General features: G+C 36.9%; 1 protein-coding gene across 1 annotated transcript; it reads right to left on the bottom strand.

Annotated features, from left to right (window-relative positions):
- Positions 1 to 6,194: 6,194 nt before the first annotated feature.
- On the bottom strand, positions 6,195 to 22,451 carry LOC100251498 (protein disulfide-isomerase 5-2). The gene is made up of 5 exons (XM_002269620.5): positions 22,019 to 22,451; positions 20,949 to 21,052; positions 20,334 to 20,704; positions 15,709 to 16,016; positions 6,195 to 6,879 (listed from the first exon to the last, which is right to left on the bottom strand). Exons 1-5 carry the CDS (start codon positions 22,232 to 22,234, stop codon positions 6,562 to 6,564), a joined length of 1,317 nt encoding a protein of 438 aa, XP_002269656.1. The 5' UTR covers positions 22,235 to 22,451; the 3' UTR covers positions 6,195 to 6,561.
- Between the last annotated feature and the right edge of the window lie 132 nt (positions 22,452 to 22,583).

Below are 22,583 nucleotides of genomic sequence, written 5' to 3'. Positions count from 1 at the left end.
ATTATTATTATTATTATTATTATTATGGCTATTTCCTCCAACATCCAGGCATTTATTTTAGCTAGTGGTAAAGCAAACCTCAGGTATCCTTCTACGAAGGATCTGCCCCTTTTATCTTATAGAAGTGATAAAGTTGGGAAACATTTATTGGTTAGTTTCTCACAAACCCATACATGAAGAGATCCAATGAGCAAGAAGTGATGAATGACAAAAAAAAATTTCTTACTCTTCTTACTATGTCTAGGGCCCATCATGTCTCCAAATTTTCATTGCAATCTCAATCCAACTACCGAACTAATTCGATACATATTGAAAAACACGACCAATCAAATTACATATGGTCTATATATATATTAATGTGTCAAAATAAATATGATTAATATTTTAATTTTTAAATATTATTCATGTATTGTGTTGACTTCTCATAAAATTAAATAATATTATTTTTTTTAAAACAAGATATTAGGTAAATTAGCAATTGAAAATATGAAAATAAAAATAAATAACAATATATTTTATAAAGTTTATTTAAAGGTAAAGTATTTAAATATGATATATATATATAAATGACTCTACTATACCTTCAAATTTTAATTATTATATTCATTTAAATATCCAAATATATAAATATTTTATAAATTTAGTAATGATATTATCAAATTCACAAAAGTTAAAAACTTAACATTAAGCCTCTCAAAAATCCAAAAGCGAGTTTAGGATAGTAAAAGATGTTACAATTATATAGTTATTTTTATTTTTTTAATAAGTAATAATAAGTCTTTGATGTAGATGACATAAATTATATTATAATTAGTGTTAATTTAATAATAATTTACCTGAAAGACCTAAAACCCTCAAACAAACCCTTTCTTTTGCTACTCGACGACTCAACTATAGCTTCAAGCTATCGGGCACTATAATGAGCACCTTCAAGCTAAAAACCAATTAAGACCTAAAAGCATTTTATTACCAACCAAAAAAGGAAAGAAAAAAAAAGTGAACTAATTCATCGGAGAAATCAAGGTTGGACCATTTAAGTGCGTTGCAGATCCAGATCTAGAACCATATGCTACAAAATCGAGCCCTGTTTTTCCATGCCAGTTACCCTATATGATGCTTAAGCTAACAAGGTTGAAACTAAAACCAGCCCTTAAGACATTAATCATCACAATATACAACTATAGGCCTTGTGTGAGACACCAAGTTCACATGTATGTCTTGAGTTAGGATGCGTTGAAAAACAACTTTAAGGAATGATATAAAATTCAATCTCCCAAAGTCCCAATAGAAAAGGGACCAAAAAAAACAAACTAGAATAAATGCCAGATATTAGAATCACGAATCTGTTCTTTTTCCCCAGAAATTTTCATTTTCCCTAGAAACTTCAACAAACGTTTGCATCTTAAAGGGCTTCAATCTTTGGATGATAACAAACCATTTATGCTAAAATAGCCGTGAATGACGTAAATAAAAGAGAAAACCAAAAGCAATGGGAAAAAAATTTTCTGAAAATCGAGATTCCGATATGGGGAAAAATTGGGAAAGTGCTATAAACTTTACATAAAACAAGCCAAAAAGAAGATTGGGACCAACCTCAACCTTGATGATTTGTAGCTCCAACAATGTCTCTCTCATAGTGGCCCATTGGTGGGGCTAGGGTTTTGAAGAAAAAAATTACACAAAGAATAGAACACAGGATGGGAAGCTGGGAAAGTAACAAAAATAGTAATAAAAACTGGGTTTTATGCTTATGTGGATTGATAGGGGCTATTTTGAACATTAGTTTTGGAAGAAACCCACTTTTAATGTTAAGTTTTTGAAAAAGCCCATTTTGGCCCAAAACTTTATTTCCTTGCCTTGTACTTCAAAACCCTATGGTTGTTGCATTTAAATCTCCTCATCCGATTCATCATGAAAAACTATTGTTTTTATATCTAACTGTTGTAGATGCAAGTCTTTTTTTGCCGCTAGTCCAAGCATCAATTTGATTGTGGTCAATTTTATCACTAGGGAGAAAATTTAAGTATAGTCAATGTCTTCCTTTTGTTGAAACCCCTTTACAACTAGTCTTTATTTATACCGCTTACTTCCATTATGTTCTTTCACCCGATAAACCCATTTGTTATCATTCAATGCCTTCTTACCTTTTGGTAGCTCAGTCAACTGCCATGTCTAATTAGATAACAAGACATCCATTTCATCTTTTGTTGCTAGCTCTCACTCAACTTATTCATCAACCTACATTGCTTCCTCATAACTTTTTGGTTTATCTCGATTAGCAAATAAAATGTAGTATAATGAAGGAAAATATCTCTGCAGTTGTCTAGTATTCTTAGAAGATCTCATGAGTTCAAACACAAGAGTAAGTGGGTTTATCTCTAAAGTTACATTTTCTTGATCTTGCAACTTATTCATTAGGAAATCTTTCAATTGAATTATTTCTAACTTTTTAACTTCAAGATATGCTCTTTTATCTTTCGTGCTCAACCTATCCTTGTACATTACTTTTTCATTGAAAATAACATCCACACTCTTAATAATCTTGCTATTTTGGTCATCATAGAAGCAATAACCAAACTCTGCATCATCATAGCCAATAAAAAAAACACTTCTTAGATTTTAGGTCAAGTTTTCTTCTAACAATATAGTCAATATGAATATAAGAAACACAATCAAACACTTTCAAGAAGAAAAGGTTTACCTCTTTATCGCTCTAAACCTCCTCTAGGATTTTGCAATTCAATAGTGTTAAGGATCCCCCTATTGATCAAAGAGGTTGTAGTGCTAATTACTTTAGCCCAAAACATCTTTAGAAGCCTTATATGCAATCTCATGCTCTTAGCATGTTCATTTAAAGTCTTGTTCATTCTTTTTGCCACACCATTTTGTTGAGGTTTTCCAAGAATAGTTTTTCTTATCTTGATCCCATTATCAGCACAATATTGCTTGAGTTCTTAATCAATATCCTCCTCCATTATTGGACTATAAGCATTTCACATTTAAATTTGATTCGTTCTCAACCATGGCTCTCCACTTTTTCAAGGCATAAAAAACATTAGATTTATACTTCAAGAAATAAACCCACCACTTTTTGCTCAAGTCATCAATGAATGTCACATAGTAATTAGAGCCTCCAAGGAATGGAACAAGAGGTCCCCACACATTGGTGTGAATCAACTCCAATTTTTCTGCTTTTAGTTCTCTTTTAACTTTAGAAAAACTAACCTTCTTCTGCTTGCCAAAGATGCAACCTTCATACAAGCTATGCTCAACAGATTTCAACCCCAGTAATTTTCCCTTTGACAAAAGAACTTTCATTCCCTCTTACTCATGTGCCCAAGCTTATAGTGTCATAAATCTAAATTGATATTAACAAAACAGTAACAACTAGAAGTCATATACAGTGTTCCAGATATATTTCCTCGAGCAACAACCATAGCTCTCTTAGTGACTTTCCATACACCACCAGTAAATGTCACATTATGACCCTCATCATCAAGTTATCCTACTAAAATCAAATTATCCATTAACTTTGGTACATGTATTAACCTTTGGATTTTCCATACAAACCTCTTTGACATCTTTAATCTAACGTCACCAACACCAACAATGTTTAAAGGTTCTCCATCAACAAAATACACCTTCCATAGTTTCCAGCAATATAATTTTCCATAATTTTGTAGTGTGCAATGATGTGAAAAGAGGCTCCTGAGTCTAACACCCAAGAGTCCACAGTACCATCAACCAAGGATGAAAATATAGATTTTCACGGATATATCAGTAACTTAATTTTACAAGTATATCAAGAAATATCGATAGATCTTTTGACATAAAATATCATTGAGGCAAAAATTGATCAAAACTCACAAAACATTAATATTTAAATAAGTTTTTTATTTAAAAATATTGATAATTTTATTTATAAATTATATTTGTCTTATATTTAATTAGTATATAAAATATATAATAAGATAATTTAAAGTAACTTATTTATAATAACTTTATTTTAATTAATTTATAATATAGATTATAAAATATAATTTACAATTATAATTTATAAAAGATATAAATGTAATTTCATATACATACTTAACACAAATAAAGTTGCAGTTCAATGGCAACTATAATAGATGGCAAACTTGAGGACATTGGTTCATGCCTTGCTCTTATGGTTGATTATTTGATGTTTTGTTAAAAGTGCAAGTAAAAAGTTATCCCACATCATAATGTGAGAAACAAAAAAGCTCTATTTAAAGAATAATGGTCCCTTACAGCCATGGAAAATAATATAGGTTGGTTGGGCTTTTTGGGCTACTTGGGCTTCTCCTAGCCCAACAGATAATAATAATATAAAATTAGATTAATCCCAAATTAAAAAAGGTATTGATGTGGCACTAAAAATAAAATCATCGATAACATTGAAAACGTCAGTATATCACCAATAGATCATCAATATATCACCAATAAATCGGTAAAAAAATGAGGAAAATTTTGAAAATCCGAATGAATGAGATATCCACACTGGTTTTCATGTTAGACCCTTCTGATATTTGAAAGACATTTCAATCCTTACTATAAACAAATAAGAATAATGCATCTTGTACCTCCTCAATCACAACATTGGCAATATTGTTTTTATTTGCATCATTCTTCATGCTTTGCAATTCTTCTTTAAATGACTAGGCTTGCCACAATTCCAAAATTCCCTTTTTTTTTTTTTTTTGCCAAGATCTAGATTTGCCTCTTTCATTCTTTGAATTCGATCTACCATGACCTAGTTAAAATTTCTTTCATAACTCCTACCCTTGGTCCCAACATTTAGGGTAAAGTTTGATGTTGGTGTTTCACTAAAATATTTCCTGCAAACTTTCTCAATAAGAATTCAATCTCTAACATCATTAAACTTTAATTTTGAGTTCCTTATAGAATTACTAACTATTGCTCTCAAGGGTTCCCAACTATTTGGTAGTGAGGCTAAAAAAATTAAGGCACAAACTTCATCAAAATTGGTTTCAACATAGGACAATTGATTGACAATCATGTTAAATTCATTTAGATGCTCTACCATTAGAACACTTCCTCTCATCTTCAAATTCAATAATTTTTTTCATGAGATGTACTTTTTTATTTGTAGAAGACTTCCCATACATGTTAGATAGGACCTCCATTAGTCCCTTTATGGTTTTCTCCTTTTCCACATTATGTGCAATGTTCTTTGACAATGTTAATCTAATGACTCTCATCACTTGTCTATCAAGGAGACTCCAATCAGCTTCTAACATTGATTATGATTTATGTATGAGAAGAGACAAATGTAGTTTTTTACCATAAAGGTAATCTTCTATTTACATTCTTTGAAATGCAAAATTTGTACCATCAAACTTGTCGATTCTAGGCTCATATCTATCTTCTTTGGCTATTGCTCTTACTCATACCATGCTTTGATACCACTTGTTAAAATAAAATCCTTATTTACAAAAGCAATAACATAGAAAATGGGAAAATAGACAAAACATACACAAGATTTATAGTAATTCACTCTCAATATAAGAGCTACATTCACTTTATTGTTGCATATATTCTACTATGATCAAAAAGAAAAATACAAAGTATTCTTAGGCCTAATACCATCCTTTGTTTTCATACACCCACATCCTAAAAAGGATCATCATAATCTCGTATATAACAAGAAAATTAAGACAAACTAATATGTGTAAAATATCTAAAATACCCCTTACTAAAAATTAGACTCGAAACACAACTCAGCAATACCAAAGGAGGACCCAAGGGAGACCTACACCAATCCCAACCGGTTTGGTACAGGTCTCATTTAGGAATTTATTATTATTATTATTATTATTATTATTATTATTATTATTTAGGAATTTATTATTATTATTATTATTATGTGTTGCTTTGCTTTTGCCTTACGTCTTAACTTTGATTATATATTTAATTTTTTTAATGATGTGAAAGATTTTAAAATTATTAAAATCTCTCTTTTTCTATAAGAAGGTTTTTTTACCTTAAGTTTTTTTAAGTGTCTCCACTTTTAATCATATATATTCATGTTTAATGACTTGTTTGATTTGATAACCTTCATTTAATATGATGCCTCCATATAATGAATTCACAGGCAAGCCATGTTGCATTGAGCCAACACAGTTCCTTCCACCATAGCTTGCTCCCAAATCTAAATCGTGGACTCTGCTGAGCCTGAGTAATATTACAATTATTTTCAGTCCTACAAATCTTCATAATACTGTGGACAATTCCACTAAACGTTTCAAACTACTTTACTCGCATCTGTATTCAAGAAAATTGATACATTAAGGAGAGATGAAGTATTCATAATATAATGCTGGGGGTTTGTTCTAAAATTTAAAAGCCCTACACTGAATGCAATCAAATTCATGGCAATTTATCACTCTCCATTCAAGCACCAAATAGCCACATTGTGTTTCTCCCAAATACTCTTCACATGCTGCATTTTTTCCTTTTAAGAGCATTCAAAGGTTACATACCATCCTCCTCCAAATCCGTATCGACAATAGCCTCATCTTAATCTTCCTTGTCTCTGGGCCGATATTCCTCTCTGCTTTCATCAGTAAGGGAAGAGCTCCAAGCCTGATCAGTCTGGTCTTCTCCACTACCAATGGTTAGAGGTTCTTCTTTATTGATGCTTTGGATAATCATCATGACTGCAACCACAAAAACTATAATGTACACAGTTCTGATCCCAATTAGTGAATTGATGTAGCCTATCAGCGATGGACCACCAATTTTCTTCTCTACTGTTCTTCCTTCTTTATACCCTTCAATGAATCGAGTGATTTGGGAACCTTGATCTATCTCATCAAAGCTTTCCGAACCAATAACCTTGAGGAAAAATAAAAATAAAAAACAAAATGTAACAGATCAGTAAATATATTTATGTTTCTCTCCATGTGTGAAATGTGTGTTACAAGTGTCAATAACTGAGTAATTGATATAAGAGAACCATCGAGCAGCAAATATTGGCAGATTTTTCAAGGCGCCTAAACCTACTTACCATGACTCAATCTATTGTGTCTGACATTTTTCCACATTCAACAGTTGCATTTCTAGATAAATGGTAAGACAAGTGAAACCAGTATAAAGCTGAGCAAGCAAACAGTCAATGTGTTCCATTCCTATTTAACGTATAATATGCAGGGCAGTTCCTCTATCAACAATCAACATATGGGAAAATTCCCACCAAAATGGAAAATGTCCAGATTTTAGAAGCATCTGATGCATTTTGCATGCTAACAAATTTTTCCTTCTCTCATCTGTTTCTTGTAAAAATATGCAAAAGAATGCAAAATATTATGTATTTGTGTTGCAGGATTAATTCCTGCAGAACTATGAGTTCCACCATTATTTAAAATGTGAATTGAAGGTCAAGTGCAGATGTAGAACCACGAATTGACAGTCTTAACCAATACAACCAGACAAGTATGTACATTGGAAACTGATTTTATATCATTGACCTTAAGTGATTCAGAGATCCCAAGGAAATTACATGGAAACGCTACGTCTTAAATATAATTCAAAACGGCAAAATTGTAGTTTCTTTAAGATTTAAGTAGGTATATTTATTTTCTTAAACAGTAGTTTATCATAGAAGCATTCTAGGATTCAATAGTTAAATAACCACATTTATGTTTTATTTTCATACGTCATGATTAATTCTCCATATACCTTAAACAACTTTTGTTTGAGTACCTTGAAAAGCACAATTAACTGACTCAATATCTATGGACCATGGGACATCTATTTTACATTAGTTCTTTGGACTTGAAAGATGAGTTTATATATTTTTTCATGTGACTACAAATTTTCATGTAATGGTACATGTTTTTTTCATTAATATAATCAACGTACTTGGTTTACTAACATTTTTTTTTTTTTGATAGGTAAAGAAAATTCATTAAGAGCCAAAAGGCAAGAGAAAGGGTATACACGGAGTATACCATATACAAGGAAGCAAAAAACAAAAGAACAAACAAGCCTGACCCTTACTTGGTGGCTAACCAGTCAACAAAATCTATCAACGACAAAGTGTGTTCCTCTATGTATACCCTAATCCAATTCACAAAAGTGTACAAAAAAATGGATTTAATATCTTGATCGTTCCTCTCAATATCATCGAAGGCCCTTCTATTCCTTTCTTTCCAAATGGTCCACATCAGGCAGAGGGGGGCAGCTCTCCAGGCTTTCTCCCTTTTTTTGCCCACAAAAGAACCATGCCAACCCAAGAGGTTTCTTTTCACAGAGGAGTGCATCACCCAATGCACCCCAAAAAGGGAGAAGATCAGAAGCCATAACATTCTGGCTTTCTCGCAAAACAGAAGAAGGAAGGTGATCTGTGGTTTCCTCCTCTTGTTTACACAAAAAACATCTGTTGGGAATGCTCCATCCAAATCTCTTCAGGCGGTCAGTGGTGAGTAGCCTGTTCCAAGCCGCCTCCCACCCAAAGAAGCTAGCCCTAATTGGAACCCAAGGCGTCCAAATAGTTCTAGCCGGGAAGGGGGGCTTGGTGTCCCTTGAAAGTAAACTATAAAAGGACTTGACCGAAAAGGACCCATTCTTGTTCTCTTTCCACCGAAACAAGTCCTCCACACCTCTTCTAATGGTCAAAGGATGAAGCTTACATAATAAGCTCTCTACTTCTCCCACCTCCCAATCATTAAGGTGCCTATTAAAGCAAGGTCCCCAGCTTTCCCCAACTTCTTCTTCCTCCCAAGCCTCAGCGACCCAGCCATCTTTGTTGACGGAAAGATTAAACAAAATGGGGAAAGCTTCCTCTAGAGCTTGATTTCCACACCACAAGTCCTTCCAAAATTTCACTCTAGTGCCATCCCCTATGATGAAGCGGGAATGAGAACGAAAGTTCTCCCAACCATTTCTGATAGCCTTCCAAACCCCCACCCCATAACGGTCTCTTACTCCTTTGGAGCACCATCCCCCCTCTTGAAGGTCATACTTACTAGAGATAATTTGCTTCCAAAGGGACTCATTCTCATTAGCGAATCTCCACAACCATTTCCCAAGAAGGGCCTTGTTAAAGGTAGATAGACTTCGAATGCCCAGGCCTCCTTCCTTTTTAGTAGCACAAATAGCCTTCCAACTCACCAAGTGGGGTTTATTCTCTAAGGCACCCCCGCCCCATAAGAAATCCCTTTGGATCTTTTCAAGTCTTGCGCACACCTTCTTGGGGATCACAAAGAGAGAAAGGAAATAGGTTGGGAGGCTAGAGAGAGTGCTTTTTAGCAAGGTAAGACGGCCACCTTTGGAGAGGTATTGCCTTTTCCAGAGAGACAACCTTTTCCTGAATCTTTCTTCTACTGCATCCCACACCCTGGTAGATATGTAAGGGGCTCCAAGAGGAAGACCCAAGTAGGAGGTAGGTAAGCTTCCTATCTTACATCCCAAGACCGACGCAAGAGTCTCCATAGGAATGCCTTCCCCCACTGGAATGGCCTCCGTTTTGCTCAGATTGACTTTTAATCCTGAAATCGCCTCAAACCACATGAAGGTCCAGCTAAGATAACGCAACTGATCTGCTTCGGCGTCACAGAAGATTAAGGTGTCGTCGGCAAACAAGAGATGGGACACGATCAGCCCCTCTCTTCCTCTTCCTCCCACTCTGAAACCAGAAATAAAGCCTCCATTTCTTGCACAAGACAGCAATTGGCTAAGGGCTTCCATGGCAAAAAGGAATAGATAGGGGGATAGAGGGTTGCCCTGTCTCAATCCCCTAGAGCTACGAAAGAAGCCCGAGGGGCTTCCATTAATGAGGATTGAGAAGGAAGCCGTAGAGCAGCACCAATTCATCCACTTAATCCATCTATGCCCAAATCCCATCTTAGACATCACATCCATGAGAAAGTCCCACTTGACATGGTCAAAAGCCTTCTCAATGTCCATCTTGAGAAGGAGGCCCGGGTTGTTGCCTTTCAATCTAGAATCAAGGGCTTCATTAGCGATAAGAACAGCATCCAAAATCTGTCTCCCATGAACGAAAGCATGCTGAGAATCAGAAATCACTTCCCCCATCACTGATTTCAGTCTATTGGCAAGGACTTTGGCAAGCAATTTGTACACACTCCCTACAAGGCTGATTGGTCTGAAATCACTTAGGTCTTCGGTCCCCTCCTTCTTAGGAATGAGCAAGAGGAACGTGGAGTTTAAGCTTCTTTGGAAAGTCCCATGGAGGTAGAACTCTCTAAAGAGACCCAAAATCTCTGGTTTTACAACGTCCCAACAAAACAGCCAGAAAGCCATTGTAAAACCATCCAGGCCTGGGGCTTTGTCACCACAGAAGCTGCTTAGTGCTGCAAAAATTTCTTCCTCTGAAAACATAACTTCTAGGCTGCTGGCCAAGCCTTCTCCCAGCTCCTTGAAGTTAAGGCCATTAATACTAGGCCTCCAATCCCCAGAATCTGAGAGCAAGGACTGGTAGGCCCTACAAACACCTTCTTTTATATCTTCCACGGAAGAGAGATTCACACCATTCACTTTAATCTTAGACAGGAAGTTCCTTCTTGCCTTAGCATTGGCCATTTTGTGGAAATATTTGGTATTTTTATCGCCTTCTTTTAACTAGATTTCTCTTGACTTTTGTCTCCAAGAAGTTTCTTCCAGCAGAGCCCATTTCTTGTAGTCCTCAAGAGCCCGGTTTTTGGCCTCCACGTCTCCAGGAGTCAGAGGGCTTTCATTCTCCTTGGCCTCCCATCGCTGCAGGCGGGAAAAGGCCTCTGCTCTATTAAAAGAAACGTTGCCTACCACCTCTTTGTTCCAGTTTTTAAGGTCCTTCTTAAGAGCTTTGAGCTTCTCAACAATGCAATGGCTGCTATAGCCTTCGACTGAATAGCCATTCCACCAGCTTCTTACTAGGTCTTTGAAACCATCTAATTTCAGCCACATATTTTTGAAACGAAAGGGGCTTTTGCCTGTCGAGAATCCACCAGCTTCTAGAACTATGGGGCTGTGATCAGAGACCAAGCGAGGGAGAGCAGATTGAGTGATGGCAGAGAAGTGGTCCTCCCAAGGGTCTGAGATCAGGAAACGGTCCAATCTAGAGGCAGCTTGAGAGTTCAAACCCCCTATCCAAGTGAAAGGACCTCCAGCCAGTGGGAAATCCCTCAGCCCCAGCTCCCCAATCACCTCTGTAAATCTCCTCATCTCCGTTGTGAGTCTAAGGGCATTTCTTCTTTCCTCTGGAAATCTTACAGCATTAAAGTCCCCCCCTATGCACCAGGGGTCTTCCCACAGACCACGGATGGCTCCAAGCTCCTCCCAAAAATCTTCCTTTTCACTACCTATCACTGGTCCGTAAACTCCAGAGAAAATCCAAGAGAATCCATCAGCGCAATTTCTAAAGCGAACAGAGATGGAGTACCCCCCGCTTTCTATCTCTAATTTCTCCAAGACTCTGTTATCCCAGAAGAGGAGGAGGCCTCCTGCCGCACCCCTGGCGTCCACTAAAGCCCAATTGAGAAATCTTCCTACTCCCACACTTTTAACCAATTGCAGAGAAACATCTTTCACCTTCGTCTCCAAGAGGCAAACCAAATCTGGTTTTTGATTCCTCACCACTCCCTTAATCAGTTTTCTTTTTGCACAATCATTGATCCCTCGGACGTTTTAACAGAGAATTTTAATTCTCATTAATCAACTGGAATCAAATCCCAGGAGTTATGACCAGATCTTTTGGTTATCCCGGATGTCTCCCCATAACTAACAGAGCATTCCAATCCTTTTAACTCTCTTTCAAAGCGGGTGGTGCAAGATTTTTTCTTCTTTCTTCTCTTGCAGAGGGAGTTATTTCCAGTCCTCAGCTTCAGTTTCTTAAGCAAGGCCAGAATTTCTACTTCATGCCCTTCAACCGGCATTCCCAAGACACTACTAAAATGAAAAAGCTTGGAGAGCTCCTCATCTGACCATCCTTCTTCGCGTGGATGAGCAACCGACAGGTCTTTCTGCTTCGCCACGTCAATTTCCGGATCAGAGCTTGGGGCTTCCGTCAGAACCACTGTCGTCCCATCTCTGAGCATCATGGACAGAGGGTTCGGCGTCGCTTCCTCTTCCCTTGTCGCCAATTTCCACGGACTAGAGCATCGACCCTTACCCCTCTCAAGCCCCGAAACCCAAAATGGAGTAGAAGAAGAGGATGGCTCCCCTTTCGAGGAGATCGGGGGTAGAGAAAGAGTACCTTGTGGATTGCGAGGTTGGACAGGAGAGGAAAGCTCCTTCACAGGCGGCGATTCTTCCGAAAGGGGCGACGCTTGCCTTTGGGGTGTCTTGCGAGCTTCGGCGGGGAGGGAGGGCTCAATCGCTGACATCGACGCATCCAAAGGGGGCGACGCATGTCTCTGGGGAATTTTGCAAGCTTCGCCGGGGAGGGAAGGCTCGGTCGCTGACATCGGCGTGTCCAAACGGGGCTACGCTTTCATCTGGGGATGTTCTGCGAAGGTGAGAGCCGAAGCGGGGGCTTCTCTCCTCCGGCTCGACGAGCACTTAGGGCTTCCACGCCCAAATTCATTTAAATGGACTGGATCGGGGGGCTTAGGGGGAGACCCCATAGAGGCTGAGACCTGGGCCTTCTCTAGCCCAGGCCCAAAGGAAACGCCACAAGCCAGGCCCGAATGGGCCAGGGCGCCCATACCTTGGCCCGTCTCCAAATCACGGGCAGGGGACAGGGGATGCCGGCCCGTCTCAACTTCGTGGGCGCGGGAAGAGGTAGCAGCTGCTCCTGTCTTGTCCGAGGTAGGGGCACCACTCCCCAAGACCGGCGAGGGCAGCTTTACAATCTGCAGGAGGACTGTGGAAGAGGGTCGGGAGTCCACGCTCCCCTTAGCGCGTGAAGGGGCCACCTCGTCTTCCCCAATCTTCCAAACACCAGACCCATGGGAGGGGATCACAGGGGAGAAGCAGGGCTCTTCTTCCCACCAGAGTTGCAGAGCAAAACATGAGGGGCCGGCAACCACCTGCAGCGAACTTGGGTGTTGCCAGCCTCTGGTTTCGACGAGGACTCTGGCCCACTTGAGGTTCCGACGATCAGCAGTGTTTTCGTCCACAGCCACGAACTTCCCACAAGAGTCTCCAAACTTCTTGAAGAGACTTCTGTCCCAGAGATGCAGAGGAAGGCCTAAGATTCTGACCCACACGTGGCGCACATCCCCTCTAACACCCTCAAGGCATCCTACAGATGGCTTCCATTTTTCTAGGGAGAAGCTTCTTCCTCTGAAGCATCTCGACCCTGAGTTAAACACCCTCTCTGCTTCGTCCTCAAATTCAAACTCCAGAAGCAAGAGATTTGCTCTCATATTTGACACCCAGAGGTTCCCTTCCAAGAGCCATGAGTTCTTCGCCCACGACCCGAAGGAAACGAGGTCCGGAAGACGATCAGAGTCTCCTTCCCAAGAGCCCACAAGGCATCTGCCCAGCAATTCCTTGTTCCTATCCAGAGTTTCTTTCTCCATTTCTAGCCAGATGGCATCTCGAGGCGCGGGGCAATCCCTAAGAGGAGATGTGTCTCTGACTACACTACTGCTGGGTGAAGCTTGAGAAGGTAAGTGGTTTTTCAACAGAGCTCCTTTCCATTGAAGGGGAGAGACTCCCAAACTTCTCAGTTTACTAGCGAGAATTTTCCAGCCTCCAACAAACCCTCTCCCTTCAGGAAAAGCCAGTGAAAATCTTTTGTTCCCCGCATCTCTTACAATGCAAAACAAGAATCTCCCTGCTCTATTATTTCAGAGCTCCAGACTGTATTCTCTATCTCTTTCCGACCATAGCTTCCTGAAGGGGGTTCTTTCCTTTAGCCCACAACATGACTCAACCCCTTCTAGCAGCAGAGATAAACCTTTCCCTCCAAATCCTGGTTTACTAACATGAATCAACAAAAGGTTATTAGAATCAAAAAACATTTATTATATAAAATTTCAATACCTTCTATTACATGGAAAGTAAACAAAAGTTTATTTCTTTCAATGAAAACTTTTAAGATTCATAACAAAATATCTTTTTAAGGTGTTTTTTGTGTGAGAGAGAATTTTCTAAGGCAACGTGAAAAGAGGTTGAGGTACTTGGTTCTTGCCAATTAGTGCAAGAAAGTTAATGACCAATATTGAATCTGAGCTAAGTTGTATCCCAAAGATAGAGTTGCCACAATCCCTTACACAGGTGGGATGCTCCAACTATCTTCAAGAAGTGTTATCATGCCTTTTAGCTAGATTTGATACCTATTTGTTGTGCAAGTTACTGTGCAGGTTAACTTTAGTTTTATTATTTTCAACATTTCTTTTCATCAGAAATAAAAGATGTGTTATTATAAGATAAAAAGTACATGAGAAGAATGAGGAGTCCTCACCACAACTAGAAAAACCTAACAAAAAAAATGATTGAACACCTCCACTATACAAGGAGCCTATCTTTGAGCAGTTGAATGGAGCCTCCAAAAACTTGAGTAAATCATCCATAAGTCGAAATGCTTAAGGGCCTTCAAATCACCAAATACTTATATGACTCAACCCTAAACTACCCAAGGTCATGAGATCGTACTCTATTACCTCTACAAGGACCAATCCATGAAAGATTAGAATTAGATCCTCAACTACAATAAGCCAAACCCTAGGTAGAAAGCAATAAAAAAAGTGAAGCAATAAAAGAACTGATTGGGACATGGAGCTCTCTCCCTATCAAACTAAAAATTAGTCTCCCTTTATTTTTGTTACATGGCAGTATAATATTCAAATATGTTATTGTTTATCAATATGCAGTAGCCACACAATTTTCATCCCTCCCACCAACCCCCCACCCACCAAAAAAATAATAATAATAACCAAAAAAAACACCAAACAACAAGTACTACTACTCTAACTAACATGCATCCACTGTTTAAAACCCAACCACCCAATCACAAGTTCTTTTAACAATGTTTCCAAATGGCTCATTGTTATATGTCATGCTACATAGGTTTGGGTACAAGTGCCAGGTGTGGGTGTGTATCTAGGTGCCTAATCTTTCATATCTCAAATTTTAGGATATGAGAACTCATCTAAAAAATAATCTTGAATGATGCTTGGATGTGACATAATAAAGAAAAGAAATCACTTAGAAACAAAAAATAGCATATTCATGATAAAAATACATCTATTCTACTTTATCCCTAATTTTAAAAATACAAAATACTCGATATTTAAAGCAAAATAGGAGTATCTAATTGTGATCTACACCCACACTCGTATCTTTTTTCATGTCATGTCATGTCAACACAGGTACATTGAATGAAGTTTCAAGAGTTTGGGTACCACAGGATACAAGGATTAATAAACCAAGAATTTTCACTTCAAATTTGTATATTTTGATAATAATTTCCAACCATTTTCATCACTTCCAATTAATATTTGATCCACAACTACATCCAACAATATATAGGTATGTATTAGCCTGAACATAACCAATTAATTATACATAATGTTATCTTAAGCATTTCCAAAAATTATATCATTCCTGTTGCATTTTCTTCAGCATTTTCAGAACACTACAAAATTTGGTCCTACTCAAATGGCACACTATATGCAGCACTACTTCTGATGAATCCAAAAAAAAAGCCTTACAACAAAATAATTTATGGTGTGAAGTAGAATTTAGCTAATTTTGAAAGAAGGAATATTAATTCACCTCAAAGTACTGATTATCTCCATCCCAAACAACCATTTTTGGCAGTTTTGTCTTCTTATTAGCCCCAAAAGAATCAGCAAATTCACCCCACTGCTTGATCCCAACGAAACCAAATACTAAGTCGCGATTTGCAGATGCAGCAGCCTTCAATAAGTTAATCAATTTCTTTGACTTCTCATCAAGCTCATCATCCACAAATGTCAGAAAAATTTTCCTATCATCATCTTTCAACAACTTCAGCGTATCATAATTTATGGGCAAAACCAGAGGGAACAAGGTTTGTTTCATAAAATCCTCCAAGAATTCTCCTGTGTTTTCAAAACAGGAAGGTCAAGATCAGCCTTAATATGCATCCAAATTCAATTCTATTTATGGAAAAAAAAAAGGTTTAAGTAACTTGGCAGATATTACTATAACAAGTTGAAGAAAATACATATGCAGAACATAAGTCATGTGGAGCCCAAAAAACAAAAAAAGATACATGCATGGAACATTTTACTGACAAACCAGTATGGTTGGCCTTCAATCAAGTTGTGTATATGATCACCAAGTGGCAAGCAAATCCAAAATGACATATGTTATGGTGGAAGAAACCAGAATTTCAAATTTACCTTTTTAGACTATTTCTCTTGGATCTAAAGGTCAAAAGCCAAATTTCTAGCTAAAAGTGATTCTTCATATGTAGGCCTACTTAATTTCAATATCTGAATTTGGTCAAGAAGAAATTAACTAAAATCAAGTGTGATGCGCCTTAATTTTTGAATCTCTAAAAAATTCTCGGAAAGAACTTACAAACAAAATACCAACTATTAGAGGGGAGCAAATTTAGATGCAGTATTGATAATAAATGAAATGGTGGATGAGAAAAGATGATTAAGCGAGGAAGATAGAGTTTCCAAGATTGATTTTGAAAAGGCCAATGATCATGTAGATTGGGGCTTTCTAGATCATGCACTAGAAAGGAAAGGATTCGGTACAAGATGGAGGTCTTGGATTAGAAAATTTTTTGTCTTCATAAGTTTTGCAATCCTAGTGAATGAAGCACCAATGCCTTAGTTAAAGCAACCAGAAGTTTAAGGCAAGGAGACCCTTTTTTCCCCTTTACCATTGTTCTTGATGACTTGAGTAAATTCTTGTTGAGAGAGAAGAGTGATAGCTTGAAAGGCTTCTTGATGGAAAGGAATAGAACTAAGGTGTCACACTTGCAAATTGTAGATGACACGATTTTGTTCTCAAGAGCTTGCACAAAAGATTTGCAAAATTTTAAGCTAATCCAACTGAACTTTATGAGCATTTCAAGACTTAAGATTAATCTACACAAGAGCATCTTATTAAGAATCAAGAGGAGTCGGGATCAGATTATTAGATTAGGTTCATTGTTAAAATGTCAAGTTTCTAAGAAACCCTTAACCTACGATTCTCAATAGGAGGGAACCTAAAGGCTAGTGTCTTAAGGGACCTAATGATTGACATGATTTCTTGGAGATTGGATGGATGGAAAAATCTTTTTCTCCTTGGATAGAAGGGTAACTCTTGTATAATCTTGTATGTCTCACATCCTAAGTTATTTCCTCTCTTAGTTCTAAATTGCACTATCAGTGATGACTATGTAAACTAGAAAAAGGATATATATATATATATATATATATATATAGAGAGAGAGAGAGAGAGAGAGAGATTTAGGGAGTTGAGGAGGGCAAGAAAGTTCATCTCATAAGCTAGGACCAAGTATGCAAGCCTAGGGAAGAAGAGGGTTTAGGGTTAAGTAAGATTTCTTTGAGCAATGGAGCTCTCTTAGGGAAGTGCCTTTAGATGTTTCCTAGTGAAGGTACTACTTTTTGGCATAAGAACATATTGAGCATCTATGGGATACACCCCAATGATTGGAATGACAACATTTTAGTTAGGCGGCCGCATTGTTGTTTTTTAAAGGTCATTGCATAGGTTTTCCAAGATTGTTCCAGTGTACTTGATTTTTGGTGGGAGATGGGGAGAAAATTTGTTTTTAAGAAGATTTGTGGCAGGGGGATCAACCTCTTTGTTCTCAATTTCCACATCTTTTTAGAGTAGTGATAGTAAAAAAAATTCTTATTTGATCTATTCTTGACTCCTCCTCCCCTCCATCTTGGAACTTTTACTTTTCTCATAACCTCATTGACATAGAGATCGAGGATCCTAAAAGACGCATGTCCTCTCTCACTCATATTTATTTATCAACATCCTCTCCAAATATGAAAGTTTGGTAGTTATCGTCCTTAGACTTATATATTGTAAAATCTCTTTTCTTAGCTCTCTCCAATCTATCAACTCAAAGCCCTCATCTAAGGTCAAGGCCTTTGCATGGCTAATGGCTAACAAAAAGGTCAATACTAATTACTTGCTACGAGTGAGAAGATCATACAAAGCCCTAAGTCTTGACCATTGCAACATGTATCTAAGGGGTAGAGAATTGATCAATCATTTTTCTTTACATTGTTCAATGACTTTGGGGCTAAGGCATGGGCTACTCAAACTAGCCACGTTAGATTGGGTTCCTCCTAAAAGTATAAAGGTTTGAGGAGTAATATCAAAGCCAAAATACTATGGCATATCACTTGTCTTACATTGATTTCGATGGTATGGAGAGAAAGAAATGCAAATTTTTAAGGACAAGTGCAGGAGTTTAGGGACTATATGAAATCCAATACATTTGTATTCTTCCTTTTGGGCCTCTACTACTACAACTTTTGAGGGCACTAGATATGTAGATTGAAAGGGTTAAAAAGGAAGTTCCCCCCTATTTGGGTTCCATCTTTAGTGGGTTCATTTTAAGTTAACTTTTGATGGTTGAGCTTCAAAAAACCTAAGTCGGTTAAGGATTAGAGGGGTGATGATTGACCATACTGGTACTGTGGTTAAAATTTTTCAACATTGAAAGGAGAGGGTTTAGCCATCAACTTACAAGGCCTACTACAAACCAGGGCTCTTAGCCTTTCTAAGCTATAGGTGGAAGGGTACCATGTCATATTGTTATCTTGGGTGGCTAAATTAGAAAGAGGGCATTAGAGGTACAATGGATGGCTTTGTCAAATATTAGATATTGCATGCATCCTGGATTGTTCTCTCTTTTGGTCTCCTTGTTCAACTAGTAATGTTCTAATCCTAATTATTTAGCAAAGAGACGAGCCATGCTTTAGGTTCATTTTGTATGAGATATTTTAACCCCTTTGAGGAGTGTCGAGTCACTTCTTATACAATTTCATGTGGTACTCTAGTGATGTACAACTATCCTTACCCTTTTTAAGAAGTTTTCTCTACCTCTTCTTTCAATTAGATTTTGCAAATTTTGGAAGGATTTTGTATCCTTCATTTGTATTTTTAAATTAATATCAATGAATATGTTTGTTTTTAATATAAAGAAAATATAAATGTTAGAGATTTGTCACAAATATATAATATAAATTGGATGAATGAAATTAGAAGTAGATCCTTGGTTGATTTGCAATTTGTCAAAATAAAAAAAATCAATTATTGATATCTCTTATTCCTAAATTCTTTATTTTTGAATCTCTACAAAAGCTCATGCACAAAAATACATTGTGCCAATGGTTCAACATTGAACAATAACATTATGCATAGATGTGTGAAATCATTAATGTTTACCCTTTTTAAATTAAAAAGGAAAAAAAAATCACGTTTATAAACATTTAGCATTTCATTTGTAACTTTTTCCAAACAATTAAAAAGATAAATAAATAGATAATAAATAAATAAAAAATTAACAATCAAGATAAAGAATAGCATAGATTCAACTAAATTCACCATATTAATATTGGAATTGAAGTAAAACATTACCAAATCTTAGTTTCTCACAAACTCAATGTGAACAACTAACTAAAACACGTTCAATTGGCACAGATCTAAGAAATTGAGTTCTCCAACCTATGAAATTTAAAAAATTTGCTATAATCCCAAAGAGCAAGATTTTGAATCCAAAAAGAAAGCAAATAAGTTTGTCCTAAACCCCGATAATCTCCACCCACATCTCTCACCTTTAGTGCCAACTCTAACCCCCATAACTTGAATTTGGTTGTAAATGACAAAAATGGATGAAAGCAACAATAATTTGTCTATGCACAACATAGTGATTTATATCAAGATTGCTAATGCACATAAACAATTTTTCATCATACATTATCACCTAACATGAAACAAAGTGAGACTTACGACATTTTTCTATTTGCAATACCATGAGTGCTTTAGGTTCCTTCTACAAGTAGGTGCCTAAGCATTCTTGTTGATTTTCAATAGGTCTTATAATATTGCCTAAGCATTCTTGATTAGAAGAAAGTCTTTTTTTTATATATAGATATATATATATTTTATCTCTTTCTACTATGGGTTTCTTTTCCCCCCTCTTACAATCACTCTTGTAGATTTGCCTTTTTCTTTTTCTTAATTATTTTCAAGGATTCTCATCATTATTTTGTTTTGTTCATGTTCATACTTATATTGAATAAATAAACATAGTTTCCTATAAAAAAATTAGAAATATTTGTAATTTGATATTAGGCATATTTCACAAACATAATAAGAGATTATTTTAGCAATTAAACTACGATTAAATAATCCAAAGAAAAACTAACCATCAAAGGGGCCATAGAAGACACTGTGCTCATTGTAACTAGGATGAAGAGATACCAAAGCAGGAACCTTATCAAAGTCATAAGCCACCATCACATCCTCTGAAAAATCCTTTGCCACTGAAAACCATGCCTTTTTCTTGTATTTGATGGCTAAGTTTGATATCATGGACTCATTCAAGCCAAATCCTATATATATAGGAAAATGAGTGCCAGCTGCTTCAACAAAGCTACTTATAGCAGAATCTGAAACAAGAACAGAGACATCAGGAGCAACAAACTTTTTCAGGAAGCGAACAAGTAAATCTGCTTTCCTTGGTCCATAGTAGTCCATGGGAACACCACGTATAAAGAGCTTGAGGGTAGGAAACCCGCTGCATCATAAAGCAAACAAAGTTATTCATTAAATTATGAAGCTGACATTATAAAACTGATGCATTCACGAATTATGTGCTCAGGCATTTTAAGTAGCTGATAGCAAGTTCCATAAATTAATCTGAAATCAATAACCTAATAATCAAGTTCAAAGGCAAGAATAAACTCCACATAAAAGTACCAGAAAAGTCAAAAGTCAACTATTTTAAAGTGGGATGAAAAAAGAAGGCCAGAGAACCATACTCAATGTCATATTTAACAGCAAGGCGGGTAAATTTGTCAGCATTTACTTTAGCAATCACGATGGGTTCCTTCAGACTGGCAAGAACGGGAGCAGCTGCATCTAACTGCAATGCAACAGCTAGAATTGTTATCTTTCTTGCTTCAAAACATGTCTTGCATTCAATATGGTGATGTAAAAGAATATGGGAAAGTGTTACCAAACTCCATAAAATAAGCATCTCAAATGTGCAGAAAATTAGAATGCTGTTACCCATGTGAAAAGGGCGACAAAGAAACTTCTTATAGAACACATGGTAGACAAAAAAGGCAATGATTCAATAAGGTACACATATGTGAGAAAATTAAACAGCGCAATTCAAATATAAAGGTACAACAGTTGTTGTCTTATCTTCCTGTTAAATTTTTGGTATGGAACAAACATCATTTACCACCATTCAATCACACACTAGGCCGATTTATGAAGGAAAAATACAAATACAAATACCAAAACCTAATTATTTCAGGCAGCATCCTGACAACAGTGAGCTAATTTTATATGAAGAATCTATGGCGGCTAAATCCCTCCAAATTTCACAGAGAACCATGATTGCATTAATTCTAAAATATGTAAAGGCAGTAGGATTTTCCCAAGGTGTTACTTCAATTGACACTTGCCAATACCCGCTAAAACTTTTGGGCATTCTATATGTTCAACAAGAGGCCATTTAGCCATCTCAGGAAAAAACTTGCTCGCCATAGAAACAAATAAAAGCCAACATTAACGCGAATCACCAGCTTTGATTCATCAAAAACCAAATTCACGCATTAGAAACAAACCAAATCACCCATTCACGAACCCAAGATCCGCCTTTTCCCACCAATCCACCATTATAAGCCCACAACGATCATTAAAGAAAAAAAAAGTACAGCCAAACTAACAGATACGGATCACTAACCAAAGCACCAAAAAAAAATGTAAAAATTTTGCATTTCATGAATTGAAGTAATCACTCCCCGCTTCAAATGAAATTTTGTTCTTTTTTCCCTGAGGATTATGGGAAAGCAAGCAAAGGATGGATCAAGAATGAAACCTCGGGAGCGAGACGCTTGCAGTGACCGCACCAAGGGGCGTAGAAGTCGACGAGGATAAAGTCGAAGGCAGAAATGGCGGAATCGAAGTTGGAATCATGGAGTTCGAGAACGGTGCCGTCGGTGGGGAAATCGTGGGAGGAGACTGATGAAAATAGAAGGGCAAAGATCGAGAGGGTCGCCACCCCCACGCCCATCACGCTCAGTCTTCCTTCCATCTCGCTAATGACAATGTGCCCGCCGTTTACCACTCTTCTTATTTCTTGTTTGTGGTCAAACCAAATGGGCCTTAATTAGGCTTCCTTTACTCCCATGATGATTTTCAAAATGGGAAGAAAAAAAAAATTAGAAGAAAAATTATGTTGACGAAAAGGTAATGACAAAAATTTCTATCTTTGTCTAGATTCTCGAAGAATGGTTTTGGGAGAAAATGTCCATTTGCTATAAATTCTTTTGAAAATTGGACTACAATAGCATTATAGAACCTCCATATAATTTTTATTATTATTATTGTAACATATAAATTTTATTTAATTAAAATATTTATTTATGATTTCTCATAGTTTG

Source organism: Vitis vinifera, chromosome 18 (genome assembly GCF_030704535.1).
Source record: "Vitis vinifera cultivar Pinot Noir 40024 chromosome 18, ASM3070453v1".
Taxonomy (NCBI): Eukaryota; Viridiplantae; Streptophyta; class Magnoliopsida; order Vitales; family Vitaceae; genus Vitis; species Vitis vinifera.
Note: the sequence above shows the minus strand (reverse complement) of the source record. Positions and strands in the feature narration are given on the sequence as shown.